Source organism: Strix aluco, chromosome 1, assembly GCF_031877795.1.
Source record: "Strix aluco isolate bStrAlu1 chromosome 1, bStrAlu1.hap1, whole genome shotgun sequence".
Lineage (NCBI taxonomy): Eukaryota > Metazoa > Chordata > Aves > Strigiformes > Strigidae > Strix > Strix aluco.
Genome location: NC_133931.1, coordinates 155,859,795 through 155,880,339, shown reverse-complemented (window position 1 = coordinate 155,880,339; position 20,545 = coordinate 155,859,795). Strand labels below are relative to the sequence as shown.

The window sequence follows — 20,545 nt, the reverse complement described above, 5'->3', positions numbered from 1 at the left end:
TGGCATTTGTTTTGAGATTTCTCCCTGTATAAAAATTACTGTCTGTTTTTGTCTTTCACCCCTATGGTATCTGAACCTTTCACAAACGCTATTTAATTTACCCTCATAACATTTGTGTTTTGGCCATAGTTTTGTTCCCATCTGTGCAAGTGTAACTGAGGGTTCATTTCTTTTAAAAAAAAAAAAAAAAAAAAAAAGAAAAAGAGAGATAAATATATGTATTGGGCTAATTACAGTGTCTAGATCAGTAAGGCTTTCAGCATTGTTGACCATACCTGTGGTAACTCACCCAGGAAGCATTTTATAGAACTATGTGGTTGCTATCACAGAGTCAGCCCTCTAGAGGAAACAACAGTTATGTGTACATAGAAAGAGGAGAGTTGATGGAGGTGTCAGGTTGTCCTTGTTCCTTTCCAAGTCAGCCGGCTTGCTTGGCTACTCCTTCAGTGGTAACTTCAGCATAGTCTGTTGGTGAATATGAGAGGAACTGCTCATGCCAGGTCCTTCTGTATTAGGTTTTTGGTTTGATGATGCGATGAAAATAGCATGCACTCTTAGATAACAGCCTCCACCTGTTCAGTGATAGAAGTCTATCTATAATCACCCTGTACCATGTTGCTGCAACACTTGATGTCCTAGATTAATTGCTGCTCTTATCACACTTTCCAGAGCAACTGAAATTAGTAGGAATTGTTTGGTTTAATACGATGGTTATCTTTCCTCTCAAGTCAAAATTTGCTTTGAATTACTTTACCAGAAAAGTCCTGTATGATTCAATACTTTCTCCGTGTTATTCTAAATTTATGTTCTCTTCTACATTGCACATCTTCTGACCTCAAGTTACCTGATTGCCAGTTAATTTAAGAATTCTGTAAATGCTAAGAGAGTTGCTGCCTAAATGTTTTGTTCTAGGGCTCAGATGTTTGTTCTGTAATCCCTGGGCTCAGTCATGGAGGAAATGCACCTGATTTATAGCCTGTTGTGAAAAATCTCTGGCAAAACTGAATCTGCCCTTTGAAGTGCTACCCGTTTGCAAACACCACACTTGTTTCTCTTTGATGTCAGACAGACACAGCACCAATTTCAAGTTTACTTGATGCTTAGACAAAGCCAGCACCTGGATGAAAAGCAGCTGTTTTAAAAATTGGGCTCAGAAGGATGCTATGAAGTTTTGCTGGCATGTGCTGCATAAAGTTGCTTAGATCCACGCACATTTGGGAGATGACAAAACTCATTTGTGGTGGTCGTTGTTCTTGTTAGGGTTCAGCAGAGTCTGCCTCAATAAGCAAGAACTCTGCAGAAGCACGGGAATGACACTCTGCTGAAGCTGAGATTGCCTACTGTGGGAAATGCTTTGAACTTTTCTGCTTCTAAAAGCATGTTGAGGGTAATTTTCTCCCCTTTCTAAGGCTGTCTGATCATTAGGATGCTTTTTGTTTGCTCGTTACTACTGGCTACACAGATAGCTGTTGTAGCATAAAAGAACCAAAGCCATGAAATTCAAGAACAAAATTTTGTCACTTTTCTAATTTGAGCTAGGCTGTAGCCTAATCTGTGCTCGGATACACGGTAAACTGTGCCATCCTTATCTTTAGGCAGGGGTATTGCAGCTCACAGCTAACAATGAAGGATTTCAAACCACTCTTCTGTGACTCTGTCCATGTTTTCTCCCCTCATGGTTACACAAGCCAGCCCAAAAGCTGCCCTTCCTGAGGCTGGTCTTTCTTGAAAAGAGTCTTTACATAGACTCATGTCGTCTCTGTAGAAAGCACAAAATTATTTATGCATAGACAGAATGGAAAATGCAGGGTGGGAGGAGCTACTGCTGTACCAAAAGGGAAAAAAAAATAGTCTAGCCAAGTTCTGGGAGAGAGTTGAATCAGTGGTTGGAGAGCTTGGAGTCCTAGAGCTGTTGTGGGCTTAATAGTGTGGCAGCAAGTGCAAAGGGAAAGACCTGGGGAGAAGGAAACTGAGAAGAAGGAGGGACCTCTTTGTTCTCCTTTTGAACAGTATTCTGCCCAGTGTGGAGCTGCAGCCAACCCTCTGAAATAAAACTGTGAAATGGATTTAGGAGACACAAGAAGGAGTTAAGTACGAAATGGATATTTTGTGTTCTTTTTGTTAAGTGGTGTTTTAAAAAGAAGTTATTTATCTTGGATGCCATTCTTACTATTGATAGTCTCTTCAACTTGCTTAGTAGCATAATCAGCAGTTCTGAAGCCAGTTATTAGCAGGAAGATGACTTGCAAATTGTGATTTGTGGGCTACAGCTTTCAAATGCACTTATTATTTGCCCCCCCCCCCCCCTTAACATTTGGCTTCCAGTTTCCTGAATATAGTAATATGATGCCATAGCTTCTGGTTCACTGATGAGACAAAACAGTGTATCTCTTGGGGGGAAAAAATGGGAAATGCCTAAATAAAAACCTCGTGGGGTACGTTAAACCTCTTGCTTCAACTAGGAACCAAGTGTTTTGGAAGCTACTAGGAAAGCAAGAGCATCACACTGATGGTTGGGTGTGTAACTTGGCCTCTTAGGATCTGAATCAACAAGGGACATTCTTAAGCAGGTTATTGTCTTTCTCAAGTGGGTTGATTCAGCACCTTGGGTCTAGGCATGTCCATCAGTATGTGAATTTTAAGAGCAAGAGCTATGGGTGACCTTACACATTCTGTTGGAATAAGGCTGTTGCACTGTATTTATCTGTCATGGACCTGGTGCAAGATGGGTTTGAGTTGTTGAGTAAATGCAATTATGTGGTTAAAAACCCAGGGTAAACTCTTTGCCTCCTTTTGAAGTCAACAGAAAACTTGTCCTCGACTTCAGAAGGTCAGGATTTTGGTCTGTGTTGGTTCTAGATACACAACAACTTTCAGCCATGCTCACAACTCTGACATCACTATTAGTGATAGAGACTGAAAGTAAATAAAAAGAGTTTTTTAGGCAACAGTTACACATCATAGCAAGGTGACAGAAAATGCTTAATATGTAAACCTTTATTACTTGTACCAAAGATGACTTTTACACAAATACTTAACCTAATTTAGGATGCCTGTACATGCTTTAATGATCAAGAGAAACAGGTTTTAGAGAAATCAGATATATTTCCCCATCAACTGTATTTTCTCTTCTGCTTTTTTTCCTAACAGAAGTTAACACAAGTATTCTGAGCAAATATTTGAAATTAATTTTGAATGTTCTTTACCAGTTACTGAACTGTTTCTGTTCACAGCACATTGTTAGTAATTTACTGCCTCTGATTGTGTCTGCCTTTGAATTTTATGAATCACGTATGGGTGTGGGGGTGTATGTGTATACATAGGTAAATAGAGTACAGATGTTTTAAAGTGTGTCTCCTCACGTGCAAGTTTTAATTTTGCAGACGATATCAGAAATTGCAGAAGATAATGAAGCCCTGGTAAGAACCTGATTAGATCATCATCTTGCACACTACCTCTTCTTTTGCATGACTGAGTTCAGGCCTTTACGCTAATCTTTATATGTAAATACAACTGTGCATATTCATTCAGCAATTCTTCAACCTTCTCTGTTTTCTGCTCTTTGATGCCTGTTAAAATTTTCTGATGAAGCCTTGCTTTGCTTGTGGAATGAGTGCTTCAGTTCTGTAACTTCTGCAGGGGTTTCTACCATTTCTGAAGTAAAGCTTTTGTTTTGTTTTCTTTCTTCATTAGAGCAAACAATTTCCCCACCTTTCCCAATTCCGCTCTTAAATTTGTCTGGCTTACATAGTTGATAGTAAGAAATTTTAATTGTTAGTGTTTTTAATTTAACTGTTAGTGAGATGAAAGTAAGAGTCATTGTGTCAGTCTGAATTCCTGTTGTTTGCTGGTCTCAGGTAATGCTAATTGTTGCAGATAACTTCATAAAGGAAAACTGTAATATAGTAAAGGGCCTCATATCAGAAAGTTCAGAAGCGTGCTTATTTCCCTGATGATTTTGAATGGAACTCTTCAAGTTAAGCACAGGCTTCACAGCCTTTGATAAATTGGGACCCCGAGACATACTCTAGTATCTTGATTGGCTGGCAAATTTGACATCTCAAGTATAGCTAAAACCCAAGGAAGCAAAAGAATAATTAATCAATTAACCATATGTCTGTCACTCTGAGAGCTTGATGTGGTTTATCATGCAGGAAAGGCAGCTCCCCATCTGAATCCATGCTAAATCATACTTTCACAAATCTGCTGTAAACCAAGCTCTGACACATTTATTTTTAAATCATTGCCTAATACATGAATTAGACAGAATAAATTTGGCAGGAAACTTAAATTCTTCTATGTTCGCTTTCTCTACCTAATAAAAAGTAACTTGTTTCATAAGAGAAAAGTTTAGATTCTGAGGAAAATGATTAAAATGGCACGAGGCTTTCAGAACTCTTGGCAGCATCACCCCTGCCTAGACAAGGTACTTCCTGTGCATTTAAATGGTGGGTTTTTCCTCACTGCTGTGAAAGTTGTTCTTTGTGGAAGAATAGTTATACTCCTTCAGCATCTCTTTTCTTCTAAATTCTCTTATCCTGTAGGCTTCACTAAATTATGTGATTGTCCTCAAGACAGTACCAAAATACTGACTTACTATTTCATTGCACCCTGGTTTTAGGACCTGATCATACTGATGATCTGAATTAATTTTTTTAATGTAGTTTAGTTTTGTTTACTCATGGGAACAAGGCATTACTCACTTAAAGAGGATTCTTATTGATCAGTGTAGGGCACATCAGTGGATAAAGTAGTAAAGAAAGTGTATGTGACTGGAGTTCATTCTAACTTTTTGAAAGTTAAATCCTGCCAGTAGAAGCTTCAATTTACGTTGGGGCACACAGTTTAATATTTTGATTTCCATCAGTAGCACATGAAATGGTACAATTAAAAATAACACAAATTCTTGATTTTGGGTCTTGTACTAGAAAAAGATACCAGAGCCGTTCGTCAAGATGTGGAACCAATAATTCTGAAAGGTGAAGTGTATACAATAGTGCTCTATGAGCATAGTAATCAAACATCCTAACTATTTTCACCCATGTATTAATGGGAAAAGGTCCAATGAAACAACTATAAAAAAAACCCTCAGAGCTTGATATAGTGAACTAAACTAAACTTTAAAATTTTGCAGCCTCCACCTGCTGTCTTCTTGACTAAAGAAACTTAAAGAAACCAAATGCTATTTTTTTTAAAAAAAAAGTTACTTTTGATTTACAGGATGACATATTTCATAAATTGACAGTATTTCATTTTATCTCTGGTAGCTTGCACATGCTAACCTGACTTAATTAAAACCTAATTTTCACAGAGAGGCCTTGTTTAATAGCTTTTTCCACTAAAGGAGTTCTTATAACTAAGAGTTTCTTTTCCCTCTGTCTTTTCAGTTTTAGGGATTTCATTTATCCCATGTTGGCTAATAATTGGATTTTTTTAAAAAAAATAATTCCCATGAAACAGCTGTATTAATTTGCCTTTGCATTGCAGTACTGAATTGTAGTCAAACCATGCTGATTGAAGAGTGATTTTTCCTGTGTAGATAGTTATTCCTGGTCTTTTAAGAAAAGCTGATCCATTTAAGGAAATTACCATGAAATGAGCAAAAACAGGAATTTAAAAGATGTGGAATAAGAGAAAAGGTAATTCTAATCATATCTTCATGAAGAACCACTGTGTAATAGTTCCTCTGGGCTAGTTTCCCATGCAGACAAATGCTTAATGTATCTCAAAGTGGATTTAGTCATACCCCATAATAAGAGTATCTATACCTGGATTTATTCAAGAATAGTTACAGTTCGCTTAAAATTCGCCACTTGTTTTCTTTAATCAGAGTTAATTTTCATGTTTAGAGAATCCCTGATACCAGGGGTACAAAGCTATTTCAGGTTTTTGGAATGCTAGTGGTTTAAAATCAGTAGGGCAAAATGAACGCAGTGAAACTGTACCACAAAGAAATATTTCAGTGGTGCTTGGCACGATGCAGAAAAACCCTAATCTGTGTCAATTGCAGTGTAGCAGTGAGGTGCATTTTCTGTAATCATCTAGAAAAATGGGGGCAGCTACCCTGCAGATTTTTCAGTCATTTTCAGCTGTACAGAGTAAGTACCAAGTAGGTGTGAATTGCTCCTAGTTTGATTTGATGGTGGTTTAGCTTCACCCTTGGAAAGGTTATTTGAAGAAACAAGGCAGTGTCGAAGCAATGAAGAGGAGCCATAGCAATAAAAAAGGTACTTGTTCACACTGTGCTTGCAAAGCATCTTGCTGCATCATCAGTCTTGCTTTTAGACTTAGTTAGGCTCTTGCCCCCATGCCTTTTCCAGAGCTCTTGTCCACTGATGATTAGATATATTCTGCTCCCCTGTTTAAATTTATTCATGGCCATTTATCCTTGACAACTCTAACTTAAAAAGCTGTTCTTACTCTTTGATGTTGACCTCAATGATGTCAGGCCTTTCAGCTGCCCAGTATTAGGCTGTGAGCACAGTTGCTGAATGATAAGGGACTTAAATTTAACCACTTCCTTAACTCCTGTATTTGGTAGTAGGCTGCTACTCTCTCGTTGCCTCCTGCCCAGTTAAAATTGTTTCTTTGCTGCCTTCCCCCTATACGATTAGAGATCAGCTTTGGTTCTGTTTTGCCCTTGAAAAATAGTTTGTTTAAAGATGTACTGTCTTTGGCTTCTAGTCCTAATCAGCTGGTGGCTGTATCCTGGTTGTGACAGACAAGCAATAGTTAATTTCCAGATTCACCTATGCAACTTTTATCAAGTAAAATATGAGACAGTCCACCTAGCTTTATAAAAGCTTGTATTGCCTTTTTTTTTGTTACCTGATGACAGCTGAGCCTGACTAATTATCTTGTTTTAAAGAATCATTTGAACAGCTGAATAGTTTTCCCTCCTCAATAGCAATAAAATGTTCATTTTGGTATCTATGTTAAATATGGATTGAGATATTTGTTTTGTTTTGTTTTCTCAAAAAATATAGGGAATTTGGGTGCTCAAGACCCACTGATTTATTTTGATAAGAAATCTAAATTGCTTTAGGCATCTTTCAAAATATCAGACATAGTTCTATGTATACATCTGAGGATTACTTAGCACACATGATAAAAAGATGGTTTAGCATGTAGAAATGATACTAGGAAGGCAGGTGAGGGACAGGTGTGGTGGTCAGGGTCACATGCACATTCCTGTCATTTTTATTTTTAGGAAAGAAAAGCTAGTATCAAAATGTGTGGAGTTTATTTTCTTCACAGTTTCTTAAGGTAAGAATGCAGAAAATTCTTAGGAACATAAGTTAACAGGCTTTGACCTGATATTTCTCTAAAACCTAGAGATGTGAAACGCAACTGTTGGCTTACTCTTCAGTCAGATTTGTCGGAGAGGTTGAGGTGCACAGGCTGTGGATCGGAGCATGGCTGTCCATCCACACTGGAACAGCTCACACTGGGACAGCTGATGGTGTTGCAGATCACAGCTTTCCACTGCCTAAGTGGCTTTTGCCGAGAGCTGCTGTGGGTGAGGAGGTGCTTCTTGACCAGCTCGCCCATCCTCACAAGGGTGGTTAGAAGAGGGCAGTCAGACAGCAGAGAATGGGGAAACTTCATCAGCTGTCGCAGTGTAAGGTGTCTCCACCTAAGAGCCAGAGCCCTGAACAGTGTTCAGGAGGGATTGTACAAGTAGCTTGGCTGAGAGCATAGATCATTCAAATGTCAGTGTTAGTGAGATATGAAATTGGAATTACACAGTGCATCTTTCTGATCATTTTTCCTCTCTTGCTGCGATGACACACATTAAAAAGCACCTTCATCAGGAATTACCTTTAAACTCTTAAGTCATTTTGCCAGAGTAGCAAGGGTTTGGTATTTACAGAACTGTCATGCCTTGTGCTGTGGATTAGTCTAAAAAGATTTTTATGAAGAAAGAGGCCCCATTATTTTTTGGACTTTTTGTATGACTAAAATGCTTACTGAGATTTCAAGTTAAACATCTCCTACCACGTATTTTCTAAGATTACTACTTTTATAAACAAGCTTTGATTCCCTTGAAATTTCTCACATCTATTCTGTCTGCTGCTCTTAATAGTATGAGTGTGTCTGTGCATGTGTGTCTTGAAATGAATTGCTTGGAAGTCTATTTCTACCTATCTGCTTGTGTTTAAACACGTAACAACGAATCAACACCACTCCCTTCCCCCTCCAGATACTTTAAGCCTTATCTTACTCTAGTTACCCTGGAGATTGCTTTCATCTCTAGCTGTGCTATTCCTAATGCTTATCCTTTAAGTCTGGCTTTTGACTTTTGCAATACCACTTAGTATATACATGTGTGTGCAGGTGCATATGTATAGCTATATATTTAAAAAATACATAATATCTATGTGTGGTGCTGCATAATATATAGAGTATTTCTTGCTGCTTGATTAGTCCCAGTGTTGCACCTCTTCATTCTCATTAATTATTGAAGCAGTGTCACTGGAGTGACACCTGGTGGGGTGTCTGATCAGTTTAAGTTGAGAAGTATCTTCACCTTCTGGATCCCCAATGGTTGTATCATTGTTACATCTACTAAAACCAGGTTTATACATTAATACCAGCTATTTTCAGCTCCATTAACCCAGTTTCCTTTCCAAAGCTGTGGAGGAGGCTGGATTAACTGGCAGGATTAATCAGTAGTTTTGGTGAGAAGAATAAATGAGACTGTTGAGTTCAGGTTAGTTTAATTCTTTTACGTTCCAGCCACTGCTATTCTGAAGGTGAATATCCATATGCAAGTTTAATACAGTTCAAGTAATCCCTCTAAACTATACTCATTGTTAATGGGGATTAGTTTTTATGTACAATTAGTTAATATATGAGTATTTATGTACTAAATACAGGTTAATTGACTAAATTTTTAAACAGTATATGAGAAAATCTAGGGGAGAGAAATTATCTGTTTAATTTAATTGTGCAAGAAATATTTTTATCTACTTTTAACCTACATGGCCTATCTTTTTGTACTTTTTTCTTTTTATTTGGATCTAATTTAGTCTAGCTTCTTAAAATACCGGAATTTCATGTATTTGTGGAAGTATTCTGTCATGAAGATGCATGAGAATTTGGTACAAGTCTTTAGAAGGAAGCCTTTCTTAGGGGTGGTGTTTTGCTTGTGGATTCATAAATATCTCTTTTATGCAAAAAGATTGGGGAAAATGACAGGACCAGAGCTGATTAAATTTCTTGCTGAGTCTTATTGTCATCTTGTTATGAAATCCTTGGTTATTTGGAATGCTAATGATGACATTTTAAATCTAATTTAATTCTTAAAAGGTTTGCAATCTTAAAAAACAAGCAAACACACCCCCCCACACACCCCCCAAAACAAACCCAAAACTTCCACATCATTTATTCACTGAACAAAATATTCCTTGCGGAACTACAGTGGAGTTTTTAAAGACACTGTATTTTTCTTGTTTGCTCTTTGGTGTGGTTTTTTCATTTTGTCATAAATAAAGCCACAATGGATACCTTTCTTTACTGTGGAAGAGAAAGATGTATTTTGGGTTTTTTTGTTTTTACTCATCAAATGTCAAGAATGGCAAATTTATTTTTAGTGGAGGGCATCTGTGGAGCTTTGATGAACAAGAGCTCCTTTCTTAAATGAAAGGGCCACTAGAGGCTGCATCTCACTGTCGGAAATCCCTAGACGGCAGATTGTATCAAATCTAGTAAACTGGCTGTTGGAGTTGCTACATTGAAACTGATTTTCTGCCTTATTCCTCTGTACCACTGTAAATGTCTTTCGTCTGAGGGTGTTCACTTACTCAGGTTGGTGCAGGATAGTGGAGCAAATCACAGAATAAGGCTTACCAATTACATTGCTTAACTACAGCAGTAGCATTAGACTCAGGTTTTCAACATGCTGAGCACTGCAGTTCCCGTCTGACAGAGTTTTTTAATTGTATCTTTTTATTAGGTAAGCTGTTGCATTAAAATCACTGGGACTATTCATGCTGTTTAGATTGATTGTACGCTTATGCTTGTTAATGGCTTAGTGGCAGAGTACCTTGCAGGTGGTTTGGCATGCCCTTAAAGGTTATATGCTGCTTCATTTTGGGCTCTGTGCACTGCTGCTTGTATTGAGTAGTTACCTCATTGAACAACTTCATTGAAATCATTATGGCTGCTGACTGTTTGGTGCCCTGACTATATACAGAAATGAATCTAATCTTTAAAAACTGTTTTTTAACATGGAAAATTCCTGTGCAGCTAGTCAGGTTAGAGCATACTATTTATGTTGAGTTTAAACCTGTTTTGAATTTAGTTGAGTTCAGACAAAGATGCATTGAACCTCAAATTTTACAGGTGTAAATTTACAGGTGTAAAATGCAGTGTGGTGGCCTGCAAACCCTAAACAATTTGAGCTGCATGCTTGGATAAACTATGGGAACTTTGCAAATCGTTTGACATGGTTACTCATAGATAAACAAAAGGAGACCCATCTTCAGGTTGAAAGAAAGAAATTGAGGCATTAACTATTGGAAAATTGCTGCTCAATAGAAAATATCTTCTGGTATATTTTTAAAATATATTTGCTTCCTTGTAAGAGAAGGAACAAATAATCCACTAACTTTCTGTCAATCTGCTTGATACAGAGGTACCAAAACGTGGCATTTCTGTATGATGTGCAATTAGGAGCATTTCCAGAAGTTGCTAAGAAAAAGCTCATTTCTTCTGTTAGATCTAAAACTCTGAATTTATAAGAGAAGTTTAGTTTGGACTATCTGATTGCCTTGAGCATTTCATGTAGTGTTCTCCTGGGGATTAGTTCTTCTTTTACAAAATTGCTTTCTTCCAGGTGACTGTTCTTGATGTCCATGCTAAATTGGTTTGGAGACTGTCTGTTGCATGGCATCTCTTGCTCTTCTGCAACCTCTTAGTCCCTAATTGGCTTCATTTTCCTGCCTTTCTGAAAGCTTCCTGCTGCTTTATTCCCTTGGTCATTGCCCTGCTGCATTACTGGTAAATGTTGTCATGACTCCTGTCTCTTGCAGCTTTGGAGATATGTTGTCCTTTACACTGACTGCATTTGTTGAACTGATGGATCATGGGATTGTATCGTGGGATACATTCTCTGTGGCATTCATTAAAAAGGTAAATTTGTAATCAATGCTATCTGTTCTGTATAAGTTTTAAATTTTTAAGGTGAGTCGTGGTTTGGTGTTTTGTATATATTTTTTTTCTCCAGGTACATTCTTTAGGGCATTGGTCAAAAAGGTACATGAAAATGGGATTAAAGTGCTATTTCAAACTATAAATATTTGTAGTTGCAGGATCTGACCCAACGCCTATGGAAATCAATGGGAGTGAAATGGGATCAACACCGTATTAGACTTATTACACAAGAAATTGCTTGCTCAATTACAGTGTGACCTCCCTGTGCAGATACCATGCAGTTAAAGCAAAAATTAGTATTTTGATTTATGTAAATTAAAATGAGTAATACCATATATCTTGAAACAAAAAGAGCACAGAAATGTTTCCTCTGGGATATGGGAAGAAGAGAAATAAGTTAGTTTACAAATTGAAATTAAGCTGATATCTACTGAGTTTATCAAGTGGAACTCTAGCTCCCTTGAATCTTGAAGCTGAGGTTTGTGGTTTTGAAACAGATTTTTTCACAATTTGCAACTTTTTTTTCTTTCTTTACATGTAGGAGATGCACAAAAGCAGCAGAAGCACGGGGGTACTGATGTTAGAAAAAAGTTTTTGTCACTGATTTAACCCTTTTCATTTACTGTGGGGAAAAAAAAACAACCCACACTTCTTTACAAAGAATTTTCAAACCAGATTGAACTCAGAACTTATCTTAAGTTAAAGTGTGTTTGTACAGATTCAGAAGATATCAGAGTTACTTCACTAAAATGATATCACGAGCAGTAATGGAACAAATATAACCTGTGGCAAAGATATCTTCATTTTAACAGAGTTTGTCAGAGCAAAGACTTTTCATTTAAATTTGGTTAGAAAATTGCTGCCGCCAAAGGAAAGTACAAATTTACTTTTGTTGCCAAAAGTTAAAGAAGAATCAATTATGAAAAGAGCATTAGATATTAAAGCTCCGTTTTGGTCCTTAAAAGTGATGTAAGAAAAATTTGTCGTTGTAAGAAAAATTAGTATAATTGATTTAGTTTTTGGACTTTTTTTGCCAATCTTGCAGTCTAGGTAGATTATAATGATGATTATTGTTATCTGTTCGTGGCAAAAATAGTACAACTGTTTTTTTTTTAACTGACTTAATGAGATACAAGGTCAGACCCAGAATGCCTTATTTGCTAGGGGAGCCTACTAAGAAGTGTATGAAGAAACCTGATAAAATGAGTTTAAATCTACTTTGTTAATGATTCAAAATGATTGTCTAACCTTATCAACCTCTTTTGCCCTGTGGGCTGTATAGCAACGACAGAAGAAAGTGTTGTTAATGGCTCATCTCTTCTGTCTGGCACTTCCATATGTTTCCCTGGACAATGACCTAATTTAAAAAACAAAACAAAAGACACAAACAAAAGCATTCTCACAGAGTACCTATGAAAACCAAAACTGACAAGTAAGAACCAGAAGTGAAACTGGTGAACAAGGAGGGGACCAAGGAGAAGAATAGGACAGTTAGAAGAGAAACAGAATGACAAAGAATGACAGAAAGAGAGGAAAGAGGCACATGTGTGCGGGAGTTGGGAGCCCTCAGTGGGGCTCTGTGGGCAAGGGGCAAACCTTGAGGACCTTTGGACCAAGTCTCTCTGGCGGCAATCTACAGATTTATTCTCACTTGCTTCTCTGATCTTGGCTTTTGACAGGCCACTTGAGGTTGCTGATGGGCTTGCTCAAGTGGTTGACAGGATGGATAAGGGAGCTGATAAATTTCTGCTAGCTGAGGGGGAACTTTGCAATCAAGTGCTTCTGCCCTTTGAAGCTGTCTTTCATGTTAAATGGAAGCCAAACTGGAATGGGGAGAAATTAATCTGAACTTTTTTCTTGAGTAGTTTTCTAACTTAAAGTGTAGAAGCTGGCGGAGACCTCAAGGGGAACCTCCAACTACTTCTAATGACTAACTGCTTGGTATTGGATGCAGTCTCCCTCCCATCCTTTGGGTACATAAAGACTGCTATTCCAACTGCTGTAAATAAGAATTGGCACTCTCAAGGAGAGCTTTGTTCCTTATCTTAAGGGAAAATAACATCATTTGAAAAAACTTCCTTATGATATGCGGGATTTTCTAGAGACCTTTTTCTTGCTTATGGCAACAAAATTTATTTCCAGCTTCCGTGGTTGCCTAAAGGATTTAGATGCCCAGTTCTTAGAAAGTATTGTGATAACTGAATGTCAAAAGACACTATGCAAATTTGGTACTCCCATATTTGGTTCCTACAAGAGGAGAAAAAAAGTTTGTAGTATTGGTTGAGACAGTTAAAAATATCTCTTAGAATTATTTATATAATTGCTGTTTCATAACTGTGTGATGAGGAGTCTTAACCTTGATGAATTGTTTACTCTGCCTTCTAAAATGTACTGTGCAGGAAAAGGGGGTGGCAGCAGGGAAAGTATCTCCATGTCTCACAACTGTCAGTTGGTTTTTCTGGAGTCAAGTGCAACTCCAGTTCCTTACTTGAAAATGAGATGCATGCTTTAAAATTTTACTGTGCCTTAGGACTTAACAGAGAACAAATCTTTGTCAGATTTTTCTGTGCATTTCTGACATCAAAATGGTCCAGGCAAATAACTAATGAACACATCACTGCTCAGAAAATCAGATCTGTTTCCTTCACTGTTTTTTCCCCTGTGTGGTTTTTGTTGGTGGGGTGGTTTATTTTGTTTGGGGTTTTTTGGTTTTTACATTTTTGGTTTTTAACTTCTGAATTTCTCCTGTCCTTTAAGTGATGCTGAAACAGGAAGAGAAGTCAGATGATATAGTTTGCTATAGGTTTCTCATCTACCTTCACTTACATATTTAGCTCCTGTTTCAGCAGAGCACTGGGGCTGTACAGTAAAAGCGTTCTAATTTCCTTTGAAATTGATAGGAAGTTAAGCACCCAGCCACTTCTTTTGTATGTGACAATATATGTCCTGACAGGACTATGCAGATATTAAGATTACCGGTATTTTGCTGAACAAATAGTTTTATCCTTAATAAGGCACACCCATGTGACCATTTTCATGTGAAAGTGCAAAGCAATGAAATTGCTTATTTCTGGAGAAGAGGTTGTATTTCTGTGAGCTTGCATGATTTTTATCATCAGAATTTTTCATAAATGAGTGCAGGATTATTTCTGGATGTTGAAAGCCCTCCCTGTGCGTGGTGCTCCATAAGCAGAGAACAGCAAATAACACAAATTTGAACTCCTATTGATTCTTGTCTCTTTTCAAGAAGGGTCATTTTTTTTGCATATCCAGAACTTCAAGTATGGTAATAGAATTTCTTTTTAACCTATTTTTGCTCCCTCTGGAACTGGCATGCCTTATTTATCAGGGTAGACAAGCCTATTATTTCTGGCCAGACTTCATGCTTCAGCAAGGTGGTTATGAATATACATAACTTGACATGCAAGTTACCCAGCAGATGTTTTGCATGCATGTTCAGTGTGATATGTCATAACTTTTTAAACACAGAAACCAGCTTCATACCTTGGGTTTGTGTTTATGATTAAAAGACATTATGGTCCAGGGTCAGAAGAATAAATATGTCTAAGGCAGCCTTTCCTAGACTGAGGTTTCAGTTATCTATACTGTTATATTTCTGCAGGCCCCTGATATGAATATGTTATATCCCAGTGAAGCAATTACAGTGCCACTTGAAATATCATGGGAAGGAGCTACTGCACCAAGAATAATTCATACGTGTCAGGGCTTCTAAAGAGGATGGTGACAGCAGTCTAACAAGTTGGGACATTGTCTGGACATACTGTATTCCTGCTGCACATTTGATCCATGGATGCCTGATGACTGAGGCATCCAGAGTACATTTGGTTTATTGTGTGAGCAGTGCAGAGTTGCTCTGTGCATAACTGTCCGTATTGTGGGCCTTCTGGACATCTGGCAGCTCTGGCTGCAATGCATCAAAACCCAACTGGATTACCATTAAGAGAGGTAGGGTAGTACAGTGCTTCTGAGATACAGCTTGTTACTCTAAATGGCACAATGTGCATCATATACTATTGTAAATATTACCTGGGCTCAGGACTTGCGGGCAGCAGATATTGAAAGTCCAGAGTAGGAAAAGGCTAACTGAATTGCTTCTTTGTTGTTCTCTGTGCATGCCTGGGTTGATTATTTTCTTTAAAGTCAATGTGTATTCCCTGAACTAAGTTAGATTCAACATAGCATGTTCCTGTTGTGGTAATGCAAACCAAGTAGGAGAGCAAACAGCAGTGCTGCAATAGATTAGAAGAAGAAAAATCTGTCCCTCTTTCCTTGTTGTCTCCAACCAAAGTTGCAGAAAAGGTATTTTGCTGCTTCAGTACCACTCAGAATGTCACAAGTGCAAAACAGAATCTTTGTCCACATGTCAGTATTTAACTGTGAATTTTGCAGGCAGCTAGGCAGCTTTTCCAAGCATAGGGCATGCCTTTCTTCCTCCAAAAGGAAAACAATGCCAAGGTCTAAGCAAGTATCCAGAATCGGAAACAGTATAATCACATCAGTGGCTTGTAGCATGAATACTGAAGAAGCGTGTGGACTTGAAGTTTACTGGAAGGAATGCATCCAACTTGAGACAGGGCCACTGTAGTCTGACCTGGCTGTAAAGAGCAAATAACTGTGGTCACATGACATTTCTTCTGTCTGTCTGTGCTTCCTTGGGTACCTTTCAGCTTGACTGTGCTAGTATCGGTGCATTCAAGGAAACACCAGGCAGTTCTTGCTGTTGCAAAGACTGTTGCAGAGAGCTGGGGATGAGTCTCTTTAACCAAGTAATAAGCAATAGGACAAGAGGTAATGGCCTCAAGTTGTGCCAGGGAAGGTTTAGACTAGATATTAGGAAGCATTTCTTTACAGAAGGGGTTGTTGGGCGTTGGAATGGGCTGCCCAGGGAGGTGGTGGAGTCCCCATCCCTGGAGGGGTTTAAGAGTTGGGTCTACTTAGTGCTGAGGGATATGGTGTAGTTGGGAACTGTTAATATTGGGTTGATGGTTGAACTGGATGGTCTTCAAGGTCTTTTCCAACCTAGACAATTCTGTGATTCTGTTCTTGCTCCCTGTGTCAGCAGAAGGCAAGCTTCTTCCTGGGAAGCCGGGTCTGTGGGCTGGGCAGCATGCGCAGGAGCGCACAGTGCCACATCTTACTGTGCAGCTGTGTCAGCTCTGCAGACGAGTGTGCAGCATGTCATTGCCACACGGCAAAAAAAGCAGAGGTCAGGCCTGGTTTTAATTAACATGCCATTTGTTTGTGGCAGCTTGCAGTAAAAGGGAAGGTTATTAATGCATGAACATTTAGCAAGACTGGACTCTAGACAGAGTAATGGAACCAGCTGTGCTGATAAACGATCATCAACAGAGTTTTAATTTGTAACCTGGAGAGAGCTTTCAGTGTTGTTGGTAACAGCAAGGGGGCAGGGGAAAAAAAGGCATATTTTTCTAGAGTGTGTTTTGCCAGAGAGCTAGATGTAAATTTCTCTTTTGCAACAGTTGCCTTGAGCCTAGATATTTGTTTAGATAAAAGAGCACAGATTTCTACTGAAGAGAATGAGAAGTATTCTCCTTGTCCTTCCCAAAGTTTTCCTCACAAAAAATATAACCATCCTAGTTCTTTAATGTTGATTTATCATGTTCATAATGTAATGTTGCAGCATGTATTTCAGTGGTATGAATACTAACATAAATCTGTGGTGATTTGTGCCAGCTGAAGAATCTGTGCAACTGTGTCCTTTGAAAGTATCTCCAGTACCTGCTTGATTGCTTTCAGGTATTCACTGATACCTGATACGTGGACAAGACTACTTTTATTCTAATGCCTTTCTGAGCCATGTCCACAGGTTTTTTTCTTCCTTTTCCCCATTTTCATTTCAAGATGTAAATTCTCTAAATGTTTGAATTTGTAGATAGCAAGCTATGTGAACAAATTTGCCTCGGACATCTCTATCTTGCAACGGTCGCTAGCAATCCTGGAATCCATGGTGCTCAATAGCCACGACCTGTACCAGAAGGTGGCACAGGAGATCACAATTGGGCAGCTAATCCCACATCTGCAGGGGTGAGTGTCTTCAACTGCCACCTGATACAGTGATTTTTTTTTTTTTCCCCAAATGAGCACAGCATTTGGAAAAAAGAGTGGTATATGACTCCTGCATCCACTATAACTGGCTGGATGACTGGTAACCAGCTTTCTGGAGTTGCTTGATCATTGATATTTTTTTTTTTTTTAATTTTATTTTATTTTGGGTTTTTTTGTGCTAAGCTGCCTGTGTAGTTGGAAGTGGGGAATGCAGAGAAGAGCACCCTATAGTAATAAAATGCTTAACGCCCTTAGCATACAGATAGGGTTGTTTTGCTTGCCAGCTCTGAGAAGTGTGTAACACAAACATTGGTCAACTTCTGCTAAAGGTGTGTTTGAAAAGGGAGAAGCTTTTTCTTAAACAATAATGTGCAGTGGTTAAATGGATGGAAACTGCTCCTTCTAGCATAGGGTAATGTATTGTATATAGTGTATAGTTATGCTTGCCTCCCAGATGGGACATTTTCCACTCACCTGAAAAGCTTTTAATACCAGCAGGTTCATCTCCAGAACCCTTTAGAGAAGATTCCTCTTTCTGCCTCTACTGTTGGGCATCTGGCAGAACCTGATTGTCTGGGTTCCTGCTATGAGCAGTGGAGGGTCAATGGCACTTCAAGGGTGTGATTCATTCCACCTTTCTTGAATGCTGAGTCTCCCTCTTGAGTATCTTGTCTCTCTTAATAATAGAGACAACCTGGTCATGGCCAGTTTTGACTGATTACCTAACTTTTACATGGTTAACATCAAGTGCAAACAGTCCCTCCACTTCTACCTGCAGTAATGCAATTGGAAGATCAATTTCTACAGCTTGTGCGTATTCCATGTTCTTCTCTCACGTTTATAATTTTGGTCCAAACAGGACAGACCAAGAAATCCAGACATACACCATTGCGGTAATAAATGCACTTTTCCTTAAAGCACCGGATGACAAGAGGCAGGTAAGTTGTTGGGTCTTGATATATATCTACGTATCTGTAGGAAAAGAATGTCATAATCATACCTGCAGTTGTCCTGCATTCAAACTGAAACTTGTTCTATTGTTTCATGCTGGTGTATCATTCATTTTAATGGAGCTACCTCCATCTTTGCACCATTATTAGTAGGGATTAAGCATTCTTCTGGGCTTTTGTAGCTCCTGTAACCTCACATGAACCATATTGACTGTGGCTGGCTGTAGTATTTATTGTACTGAACTCTTTGCCAGCACAGCTTGTAAAACCAGGCTATTTTTTGATAAATCGTTTTCCCCTCAGATTTTTTTAATAAAAAGTGCGTTCCTTTTGAAAATGAAAATATCTTGCCATGTAAGCATTTAATGACTTTTATAGTGTACTATTTTAAGTTAACTTTAGTGCCAGAGATCAGAAGTCTCAAAAGGAAATATTTCAAGATTGCTTGTTGCTGTTAAATGAGGATGGAATGTGATGTGTTATGAAATAGAGAAGTTTTATCCATGCTTATGAAGTCATTAGCCTGTGTTAAAACAGATATAGTAATTTATTTTTTAAATATTTCTGTCACTGGAAACAGTGATGATAATTCTTGTGGTGACATACTGTTAGTGTCAAGAACAAGTTCATTGAGAGCTGCTGATCAGTTCTGACAAGGACTTTCCTTAGATTTATTTACATTTTTAAATGCTGGAGATTGTTTAAACAAACATCAGAGCCCTAATGGGTAATTTTTCTTTTTTGCTTCAAAAATGTTTTTTAAAATTGTAAACAGGGTAAAATAAAGCCATGTTTAATTAAAAAAAAAAACAAAACCCCAAGCTTTTTTCCCCATTCCTTTTTTTCATTTTGCCTCCAATACAGTCTTCAGTTATTAAGGGAAGAAGTCATCTTATGAATAAAAATAGGAATAAAAACTTTCTTTCAATTTTGGCATGAATCTATGATAGGTCCTTGTAAGAAAAACAAAGATTTCACTTTTTACATTTGTAAATAAGTTGCTACTGCTTACGTTTCTGTGAAAACTATGCTTTGGTCATATTTGAAGTTAAGAGGCAATGTCAGATGTAGGTAAGACTTTAATATTAATCCGTGGGCCTGTGTTCCTGAAGATGACAGTACCACAGAGAATCCTCAGCAAGTAAGACTGTGTTTCGCCAACAGTGTAACCATCTAGTGAGGCTGGCAGTAAACTGTACAGGCTTCACTTCACCTGTAGTACCTGCTGCCGTGATAAAAAATTGTGTCATGGCAGTTATGATCATCAGAATATCATGATCTGATTTGGCTTGAAGGCTAATAGCTCTGACACTTGCAGAAAATTTCCTTCAGCATTTAATCACCTATGATAAGTAGTCAGAATCTTAGGTTTCTCTTTATATCTGTCTTGTGGTTAATTAGTAAACCATACATTGAGGAAGGCAGGTGTCCGTTAACATCAAGATAGGGATAACTGATATCGTTTACTGAATTCTGTCTTTCTAAGACACCAAACTGAGGTGATGGAGTCTCATGTAATTATCTGACAGTGGGTACTCGGAAGTTAAAGTTCAGCACTCATCGCTAACGTGGTTAGGAATGAGAAACTGCACCAAACCCCATATGACTCTAGGAGCTTTGGCACCCTCTCTGCAGCTGTCTTACAGGGGCCAGCATGATGTGAATGACTGCACTGCAATTAAGGAAAGGATTTAAATTGGTGCTGGTATCTGAATTCCTTCCCCTCCTTTTTTCTTTTTTTTTTTTTTTTTTTTCCCTTCCTATTTCTGTAATGCAAAAAGCCAGAAGGCTCAAGATTTTTCTTTTTTAATGAGGACTTCCTGGTTGCTTTACTTCCCCTGCCACTGTCAAGGACCAAATCATCTAAAGAAACCTAGGTTATTTAAAAAAAAAAAAAAAGAAGGCTTTATTTGAAAAGAGCTGAGAGTTTGAGCATTGAAATGATACTGTGAATGTTTGAAACACTTTTTTTTTGCAATTGTCTGCATTTTTGCAGAGACATGTTGCTATGGGAAATGAGATGGCAAATTTGGTCAAATAATTCTTGTTCTTATCTGTTACTACAATACTTACTTTAGAAGAGGCAGCTCATCAGCTGCTAATAGCCATATAGTCTTCTTGAAGACAAAGTTGATTTTGTACAGTAATTGGTTTAGTGAATGCTTGTTGTTCCTATCATCTTGGTCCAGTGACTAAAACCAGTATCCCAATAACAGCTTTTTCAATTACAGGTATAAAAAAGAAGTGAAAATTTGTTAATCCTCTCCAAAAAGTAAAATAAAATAATTATCTTTTTTTTTTTTTGCCTTGAATGCAGAAAATATTACTTCATATTCTTTACTTGTCCCATC

General features: G+C 38.0%; 1 protein-coding gene across 2 annotated transcripts in view; it reads left to right on the top strand.

The window, feature by feature from the left end:
• ELMO1 (engulfment and cell motility 1) overlaps positions 1 to 20,545 on the top strand; it is a 308,650-nt gene that overhangs the window by 94,531 nt on the left and 193,574 nt on the right. For both annotated transcript variants that reach the window (XM_074841559.1, XM_074841549.1), the window contains exons 8-11: positions 3,384 to 3,419; positions 11,037 to 11,136; positions 17,072 to 17,223; positions 18,104 to 18,182. In XM_074841559.1, the coding sequence (XP_074697660.1) occupies positions 3,384 to 3,419; positions 11,037 to 11,136; positions 17,072 to 17,223; positions 18,104 to 18,182 (367 nt within the window). The remainder of the gene's footprint in view (positions 1 to 3,383; positions 3,420 to 11,036; positions 11,137 to 17,071; positions 17,224 to 18,103; positions 18,183 to 20,545) is intronic.